General features: G+C 46.6%; 1 protein-coding gene across 12 annotated transcripts in view; it reads right to left on the bottom strand.

The window, feature by feature from the left end:
* Positions 1-1,811: 1,811 nt before the first annotated feature.
* The window catches only part of LOC140393996 (voltage-dependent L-type calcium channel subunit alpha-1S-like), an 804,045-nt gene continuing 795,823 nt past the window's right edge, over positions 1,812-10,033 (bottom strand). For 9 of the 12 annotated variants that reach the window (XM_072480727.1, XM_072480738.1, XM_072480731.1 and 6 more), the window contains 2 exons: positions 5,619-5,799; positions 1,812-2,279 (listed from right to left, as the gene is read on the bottom strand). In XM_072480727.1, the coding sequence (XP_072336828.1) occupies positions 2,163-2,279; positions 5,619-5,799 (298 nt within the window). In that variant the 3' untranslated portion in view covers positions 1,812-2,162. The other 3 variants (XM_072480735.1, XM_072480737.1, XM_072480732.1) reach the window with 2 other exon arrangements.

Here is a 10,033-nt window from a genome sequence, read left to right as displayed (position 1 = left end):
ACCCTGGCGCTGTAAAGCCACAGTGCTAATCACTTGTGCTACCATGCTTGCCAGTGGTATGCTCCGTGGCCCCCATCCTTAGCCCACCTATAGAGGCTACCATGGGCATTGCCATTGGGACAGCTGCGTGATGCCCCACCGGTAAGTGGTGGCTGGGTGTGGGAAGTGATAGTGGTGAGGGGTGACGGTGTGGAGGTGGGATGGGGGCACGCAATGCTTGTCTCACTCTGCGAAACCAGTGGTAGCAAGATGGCTGCCTTGCAGGTCACGGCAATGGCGGTCCATAGCTGGGTACCGCCCCAATCCCTCGGGGGTTCATCCTGCCTCATTGCCCATCCCGCCGACATCCTCCCGCACCCACAGCTCTGGCAGGGCTGACCCCAGCCAGACCGGCCAGCGTCAGTGACAGCAGCCTATGGTCACGCCTCTTCTCTCTCCCTCATCAGCCACAGTTTCACGACTTTTAAAACACAAGTGAACCTCACCATCGGTAATTCTCCCCAGCGAAGGCAGAGAATCGCAGAGGCTCCGGTGAATACCGGGTGGGGCCCGCTAATGATATGCCAGCACCGCTGTCGAGGCACTGGAGAATTGCGATTTGGGGTGAACCCGGCACCCGCCACGAATTTGGCGTCAAAACCGATTGTCTGCCCAAATTGCGTTTCTCGATTCCGGCATAGGCCGACGGAGAATCCCACTTGTGATGTTTTTGATCATGTTCAACAATTCTGAATGTTTTGTGAATTTTGTGAATTTTTTTTTCCTCACGCCCTGCTGTTTTTCTGAGGCTTCAACAATTTTTGGTTCATTTGTGAAAAGTTTTAATTTTGTGGTTAAGTAGCCCGTTGCGACATTATGGGCACAGTGCCGAGAAACATATGGCTATACAATGCAATTCACGTTGTATAAGGGGCCTGAACAGGGAACGTGCGGATGAGGCCGTTTTGTACAGTGGGGAGTTCCTCTCGTCAGAACTCCTCATTGTAGCGAGAGATCAAGATGTCATTTTTAAATGGCGTCTTGATTTCCAAGGCCCCCAAAGTGATCCCTGCCACCCCAGTCCAACCCCAACACACTTTGCAAGTGTCCCCGGCCGCCACTGCCCCAAGGCCCACTCCACGCACCCTGGCCAGATCAGGTATGGACAAAAATGCCAGCTTGGCACAACCAACCTGGTGCCATGGCAGTGCCCATGCAAGTTGGCAGTGCCACCTGGGCACGTTGGCAATGCCAGGCTGGCACCCAGATGGCACTGCCAGGGTGCCCAGGAGGCCCAGGCAGGTGGCATCAGCAGTGCCAGGGCACCACGCTGCCCAAATGGCATGCAACTGGGAGCCTCCAATCCCCTGGGAGATCTCCACGAGTGCCGTTCCATCCGGTCCTTGTTTGTGGGGAACAGTGCTGAATGGCGCTCACCTGAGATCTCTGAGGCAAAGGGGATGAATCCTAATGTCTCAGGTATCTGCACATTAGAGTGAGGCTTACTGCCAAAAAGTGATCCCGCCTACAATGGGTGGGATTTCCATCGCAACTTCTCTTGAGATCGCGGTGAATCTCGCAAAGCGTGGCGAGCCAGGTAGATTCTGGCAATGGAGTCTCTTGGTTTTCATCGGCAATAATGCGCCGCAGTGAGCTGCTTTTCCGGCGCAGCGTAGCCATTGCATCGCACCCCATATGAAGCTCAAAGAATTTTTGTGTTCACCCATAGAAATTCCTGACATTTGCATCTGAGGATCCAAATCTGGGTTAGATGATGAGTTCACAAAGCATTTGTGTTCTGAACTTGTGGAAATATGATGAAGGTCCGAAAGTTTTGTCAGCCACTTAGCATTTAATGAGCCTTTTTCACATCAACATACACCATGTGTCAGTACATGACACAGTCAAGAAACCCAATCCAGATCACCACATAATTGTGCAGTTCTTCCAGTCCATCCTCCTGATGTGGAGCTTCCATACAGTTTACATTCCAGCACCATCCATAGCAGCTGCAATCTCATACAGTCTCAAACATTTTACCTTTGTCCGAGAGAAGTCCAAATACACAAAAATCAAAGTAAGCTTTGGAGGATGACTCCCTCCTCTGTGCTGATTCCATGTCACTGCTCAGCAGAAGGGAGGGGCTTCAGGGACTGTCGTTGGGTTCCATCAGTACAGGTTGGTCATTCATCAGGTTCAGCGCTACACTCACAGTCATCCATCAGATAAGCTTCTGCCATCTCACTCGCTGTCATTGCCAAGAAATCCGACTCGCTTGCCAGTTGATGGGCTTCCAGCATCTTAACAAGAGAAGCAGAGATATGAGAAATACAACATGCACAATAACTGCCCCAACCCCATTGGTCAACTGCAGGAAGTAGGTAAGAGGCTGGTTCTTCTGACCTTAAGGAACACCTAGGTCCTAAGTTCAAAGTTCAGGACAAATGAATCAAAGATATAAAAGTAAAGTGCTGGGAACAGATATGGCAGCAATTGTGGAGCGAGTTCATAGCACAGTGGTTAGCACTGTTGCTTCACAGCATCAGGGTCCCAGGTTCGATTCCCGGCTTGGGTCACTGTCTGTGCGGAGTCTGCACGTTCTCCCTGTGCCTGTGCGGGTTTCCTCCGGGTGCTCCGGTTTCCTCCCACAAGTCCCGAAAGACATGCTGTTAGGTAATTTGGACATTCTGAATTCTTCCTCCGTGTAGCCGAACAGGCGCTGGAATGTGGCGACTAGGGGCTTTTCATTGCAGTGTAAGCCTACTTGTGACAATAAAGAACATTATTGTTAGTATACGGCTTATTTGGACACTTCAGAGTCAATGAGGGGAGTACAGGTGACTCTAGTGCCTCAGCAAAGGATAGTGAAAAAAGCTGTATTGGGGAACACTCAGGCTAATCACAATCTCATCATCAGTGACAGGGTAACCTGGAAATGTAAAGAAACTGATGAATTGGCAACACATTAACTCTACACAGCATATGGATCACACATTATACAGGTCACTGCATCTTTTAGATTGTGATGTGAGGAGTGCCAGGGGGCAAAGACATCACTCTATATTTCTACAGCTAATTTATGAAATCTTAAAACAAGTATACCGTTTTGGGTACTGTTGAGGGAGATGGCTCACCAAGGGAAAGCACCAGTAGCCAGGTCCATGGCACTGTGGCTGGCTCTGCTGCGCAGGAGGGATAGAAAAAGAGTGGCAGAGCTTTAGCGATAGGGGATTAGATTGTAAGAGTAGTAGACAGGCGTTTCTGCGGACGCAAACGAGACTCCAGGAACGTATGTTGCCTCCCGGGTGCAAGGGTTCTGAATGTCTCAGAGTGGCTGCAGGGTATTCTAAAGGGGGAGGGTGAACATCCAGCTGTCGTGGTGCCCTTAGGTACTAACGATACAGGTAAAAAACAGAATGAGGTCCTACATGCTGAATTGAGGGAGTTAGGAGCTAAACTAAAAGATAGAATCTCAAATTTCAGGATTGCTACCAGTGCCACGCCACGTGCTGGTCAGAGTAGGAATGACAGGATAGACAAAGAACAAGAACAAAGAAATGTACAGCACAGGAAGAGGGCCCTTCTGCCCTCCAAGCCCGTGCCAACCATGCTGCCCGACTAAACTACAATCTTCTACACTTCCTGGGTCCGTATGCCTCTATTCCCATCCTATTCATGTATTTGTCAAGATGCCCCTTAAATGTCACTATCGTCCCTGCTTCTACCACCTCCTCCGGTAGCGAGTTCCAGGCACCCACTACCCTCTGTGTAAAAAAACTTGCCTTGTACATCTACTCTAAACCTTGTCCCTCTCACCTCAAACCTATGCCCCCTAGTAATTCACCCCTCTACCCTGGGGGAAAAGCCTCTGACTGTCCACTCTGTCTATGCCCCTCATAATTTTGTAGACCTCTATCAGGTCGCCCCTCAACCTCCGTCGTTCCAGTGAGAACAAACCGAGTTTATTCAACCGCTCCTCATAGCTAATGCCCTCCATACCAGGCAACATTCTGGTAAATCTCTTCTCTCTCTAAAGCCTCCACATCCTTCTGGTAGTGTGGCGACCAGAATTGAACACTATACTCCCAGTGTGGCTTAACTAAGGTTCTATACAGCTGCAACATGACTTGCCAATTCTTATACACAAAGCATGCCGTATGCCTTCTTGACTACCTTCTCCACCTGTGTTGCCCCTTTCAGTGACCTGTGGACCTGTACTCCTAGATCTCTCTGACTTTCAATACTCTTGAGGGTTCTACCATTCACTGTATATTCCCTACCTGCATTAGACCTTCCAAAATGCATTACCTCACATTTGTCCAGATTAAACTCCATCTGCCATCTCTCCGTCAAGTTTCCAAACAATCTAAATCCTGCTGTATGCTCTGACAGTCCTCATCGCTACCACCAATTCCACCAACCTTTGTGTCGTCTGCAAACTTACTAATCAGACCAGTTACATTTTCCTCCAAATCATTATAGTATTACACTATAGTATTCTACCGTATTCCATGTACCTATCCAATAGCTGCTTGAAGGTCACTAATGTTTCCGACTCAACTACTTCCACAGGCAGTGCATTCCATGCCCCCACTACTCTCTGGGTAAAGAACCTACCTCTGACATCCCCTCTATATCTTCCACCATTCACCTTAAATTTATGTCCCCTTGTAATGGTTTGTTCTACCTGGGGAAAAAGTCTCTGACTGTCTACTCTATCTTTTCCCCTGATAATCTTATAAACCTCTATCAAGTCGCCCCTCATCCTTCTCCATTCTAATGAGAAAAGGCCTCGCACCCTCAACCTTTCCTCGTAAGACCTACTCTCCATTCCAGGCAACATCCTGGTAAATCTCCTTTGCACCTTTTCCAAAGCTTCCACATCCTTCCTAAAATGAGGCGACCAGAACTGTACACAGTACTCCAAATGTGGCCTTACCAAAGTTTTGTACAGCTGCATCATCACCTCACGGCTCTTAAATTCAATCCCTCTGTTAATGAACGCGAGCACACCATAGGCCTTCTTCACAGCTCTATCCACTTGAGTGGCAACTTTCAAAGATGTATGAACATAGACCCCAAGATCTCTCTGCTCCTCCACATTGCCAAGAACTCTACCGTTAACCCTGTATTCCGCATTCATATTTGTCCTTCCAAAATGGACAACCTCACACTTTTCAGGGTTAAACTCCATCTGCCACTTCTCAGCCCAGCTCTGCATCCTATCTATATCTCTTTGCAGCCGACAACAGCCCTCCTCACAACAGCCCTCCACCAATCTTCGTATCGTCTGCAAATTTACTGACCAAATTCAACTCCCTCATCCAAATCATTAATGAAAATCACAAACACCAGAGGATCCAGGCTGAATATATGCCATCCACCACCACTCTCTGACTTCTATCGGTTAGCCAGTTCGTTATCCAACTGGCCAAATGTCCCACTATCCCATGCCTCCTTACTTTCTGCATAAGCCTACCATGGGGAACCTCATCAAATGCCTTACTAAAATCCATGTACGCTATCCAAGTTGGGTGCACTTCCCGCAGGTATAGTCAGCGGGGACACCGGAGGTATCCCTCACCACCCACATCCTACAGGAGGAGCATGCACGTGACCTAGCCTCTATCCCCTCTTACCTTACAGAATATAGCTGCCCTGTGGACCAACTGGACCTCCGCCCTCCGACTCTGCTCCCAGTCAGTTGCACTCTCTGTAAACTCCAATCTCCAATCTCGCTCTTTGCGGAAATGTAGGAAACAAAATGGATACGGGCCTCCTTTGCCAATATATCCTAGGACACCTGACATTACACAGACCCTACGACCATTAAAAGATCTATTAATGATAATACATCCAGTTAGCCATTTGGCTATAGGTAATTAACCAACCATAAATGACAGAATGACACATGCCGTCCTTGACCGATAAGAGAATTTCATATATATATATATATATATATATAACGAGAAGGCATCTTAGCAGAAAATCACACCAACACATTTTCCTGCTGACCCCACTTCGGGGTGAGAGTCAGTTCTGTTCTTAAAAGCTTGTCTCGTCAGACAAAACCACGGGTGTTGTAAGTATGGTTTTGTATAACCTCTTAGAAATGTATTAAGGAATTGATAGGAGATACTTTAGGATTTTTCATGTTTCAGATATCTCATTCTATTGAGAGAAGTTAGCGCATTAACAGACAATTAAAGACTGTTATTTGATTTATATTTTAACTCTGCAATTCTGTATCTATCGGGAGTATTTTTTATAATAAAGATACTTTGATTAAAATTATACTGTGTAGACTCACTCACAAAGTCTGAAATCTTAGACACTCATTTAGGAAGTCTTAAATTACTAAGGACCAACGACGTTGGAGGTAAAGATTTAGTTATGAGTGACGAATCTGAACTTTTCCCATAAAACGTAACTGAGATCCTGTTTAACTGTCTGAGACCCGGAAAAGCATTCTCCCTTTGTGAGATCTATTCTAAGTCTCAGCAGAGAAACAGGTTTCCCTCTTTTGTGGGTTAACCTAGAGCATAGGTTATTAATGAAGTATTATCAGGTCCGGAATAACCTAAATCCTTCACACTAGCAAATAGCACTGCAGGGGCATTGGACAAAATCACGGCCAAAATGGTTGCCACACGAACGATAGAACTACAAAATAGGATGGACTTAGATTTCATGCGAGCAGGTAAAGGAGAAACTTGCGCCCTAATAGGGTCAGAGTGCTGCACCTATATACCAGATGCCTCAGAAAACGTCACAAACCTAGCTGCCCACGTCAGAAAGGAGACAGCCAAAATGCATGATGGGTCTCCACGGGGAGGTTGGGACAATTGACTGGAAGATTTGTTAAGAGGCCTGGGCAAGCCCGTATTGCAAGGCATTATCCTAATAGTGGGGCTATGCGTTTGCAACTTGGAATCACCATAAAAAATTGCTGCCGCGTGGCAACCAAGAGCACAGATCCCCTGCCCACCACAATGGCCCTCGCTGTTGAAATACCCCCAGAAGGCCTGTACCTGACTGAACTGAAAAGAATGATACCAGACTGGTGTTGTCATAAATATATGACAAAAGGAGGGATTGTGGAAACCTAAAATGACCAACTAGAGCATGATGGGAACCTGACATAAAGATTTAAAGTGGCCCAAAGAAATTGCTGCAGTTACTTCATTAATACAGTCAGCAGACAAGTTGTAAGTTGATTCCACTGTCTGGAAACTGATCGGTTTCCTGACAAGATCACCCTCCCCTTTGTATTGTGACACACACACCATTGTCTATAGCAGAGTGCGATGACATCAATTGATCACCTTGGCTTTTGTATTGCTAATATATCTATCTCTGTAGAATTACCGCAGAATGCATTGACGTCATCTGATGACTTCTCCTTTGTATCAAAATTATACCTTTGTCTTAGTCTAAGCCAACAGAAAGGCTCAGAAATTATTGATGTCACGACCTGTGGGTGATGCTTCTTTTTGGTGCATAAAGATCTGTTCATCCCTTTTGTGTGTCAGAGTGTGCTTGGCTACGACCTTGGATTGTACTGGCCACTCTCATTGCGCAAGTAAAACTTAATAAACTTAACTGTGTTGTTACCCTTTACATTTTCAGTCTAAAGTCTTACTTGGAGGTCGAAGTTTTCGACAACATCAACAGCATTATCCTTAAGAACCCTTAATGTTACCTTCTCCTGATAGACAAGTCTCCTGGCCCTGATGGAATGCATCCCAGGATGCTAAAAGAGATGGCTAGAGAAATTGCAAATGCACTAGTGATAATTTACCAAAATTCACTAGACTTTGGGGTGTTCCTGGCGGATTGGAAATTAGCGAATGTGACACCACTGTTTAAAAAAGGAGGTAGGCAGAAAGCGGGTAATTATCGGCCAGTTAGCTTAACTTCGGTACTAGGGAAGATACTGGAATTCATCATCAAGGAAGAAATAGCGAGGCATCTGGATGGAAATTAAGCCATACGCAGCATGGGTTCATAAAGGGCAGGTCGTGCCTAACTAATTTAGTAGAATTTTTTGAGGAGACATTACCAGTGCGGTAGACAATGGGGAGCCAATGGATGTGGTATATCTGGATTTCCAGAAAGCTTTTGACAAGGTGCCACACAAAAGTTTGCTGCGTAAGATAATGATGCATGGCATTAAGGGTAAAGTAGTAGCATGGATAGAGGATTGGTTAATTAATAGAAAGCAAAGAGTGGGGATTAATGGGTGTTTCTCTGGTTGGCAATCAGTAGCTAGGGCCCACAATTGTTCACAATTTACATCGATGATGTGGAGTTGGGGAACAAGTGCAATGTGCCCAAGTTTGCAGATGACACTAATATGAGTGGTAAAGCAAAAGGTTCAGAGGATACTGGAAGTCTGCAGAGGGATTTGGATAGGTTAAGTGAATGGGCTACGGTCTGGCAGATGGAATACAATGTTGACAAATGTGAGTTAATCCATTTTGGTAGGAATAACAGCAAAAGGGATTATTATTTAAATGCTGCTGTGCAGCGGGACCTGGGTGGCCTAGTGCATGAGTCGCAAAAGGTTGGTTTACAGGTGCAACAGGTGATTAAGAAGGCGAATGGAGTTTTGTCCTTCATTGCTAGAGAGATGGAATTTAAGACGAGGGAGGTTATGGTGCAACTGTGTTAGTGAGGCCACACCTGGAGTATTGTGTTCAGTCTAGGTTAATCCCAGAGTTGAGGGTGTTGGGTTACGAGGAACGGTTGAGTAGACTGGGACTGAACTCGTTGGAATTTAGAAGGATGCGGGGAGGATCTTATAGGAACATGTAAAATTATGAAGGGAAGAGATAGGATAGATGCGAGCAGGGTGTTTCCACTGGCGGGTGAAAGCAGAACTAGGGGGCATAGCCTCAGAATAAGGGGAAGTAGATTTAGGACTGAGTTTAGGAGGAACGTCTTCACCCAAAGGGTTGTGAATCTATGGAATTCCCTACCCAGTGAAGCAGTTGAGCCTCCTTTATTAAATGTTTTCAAGATAAAGATAGATAGTTTTTTGAAGAGTAAAGGGATAAAGGGTGATGGTGTTCGGGCAGGAAAGTGGAGTTAAGTCCACAAAAGATCAGCCATTGAATTGCGGAGCAGGCTTGGAGGGCCAGATGGCCTACTCCTGCTCCTAGTTCTTATGTTCTCAAAAAACTAGAGCAAGATAGTTAAACACTATTCCCTCATTAGAAATCCATGTTGGCTCTTCCTAATCAACCCACATTTTACCATTTGACTACTAATTCTATCCCAAATAATTATTTCGAAGATGTGATAAAGTGTCTGGATATGCACCTCAAGTGCTGTATCCTGCAGGCCTGCGGACCAAATGTTGAAAAGTGGGATTAGCCTGGTGACTTAGTTTTCAGCCAGTGCAAACACAATGAGCCAACTGGCCTCTTTCTATGCTGTAAACTTTCTACATTTCTAATGATAATGGGGAGGCAGTTCCCCATGACACATGTGTCAACAGATCCCCCCAAACCCCACCCTCGCCCCCACCATCTCCTCACCCCCACCCCACCCCACCCCACCGGAAACTCCCCCCCACGCGCCCCCCCCCTCCCACACTGGCCCACGGTCTAGTCATGCATCTTGTCTTGTGTCTTGCAGGACCTGCTGGGGTGGGTCCATCCAGTGCCCCCAGGCAATGTCACAGCTGGAGCCCTCCATCCGGCGAGCACCGACAACGAGAGCAGCTCAGACGGCAGCCATAAACCAAAGATTCAGGACACTCCGGAGCTCGTGTCTGAGGAGACTATCACAGCTGTCTCCAAAACCCTCCACCATCCCAGAGACACTCACCTCGGTTAGGCACTTTAGACCATAAGACCATAAGACCTAGGAGCGGAAGTAAGGCCATTCGGCCCATCGAGTCCACTCCACCATTCAATCATGGCTGATTTCAACTCCATTTACCCGCTCTCTCTCCATAGCCCTTAATTTCTCGAGAAATCAACTTTAGTCAAGAGGTTCTTGGAACACTCTCTGTTGCACACCACACAGCTGATCCAGTACAGCAGGC

Source organism: Scyliorhinus torazame, chromosome 17, assembly GCF_047496885.1.
Source record: "Scyliorhinus torazame isolate Kashiwa2021f chromosome 17, sScyTor2.1, whole genome shotgun sequence".
In the NCBI taxonomy this organism is placed as follows: Eukaryota; Metazoa; Chordata; class Chondrichthyes; order Carcharhiniformes; family Scyliorhinidae; genus Scyliorhinus; species Scyliorhinus torazame.
This window is presented reverse-complemented; position numbering and strand designations above follow the sequence as displayed.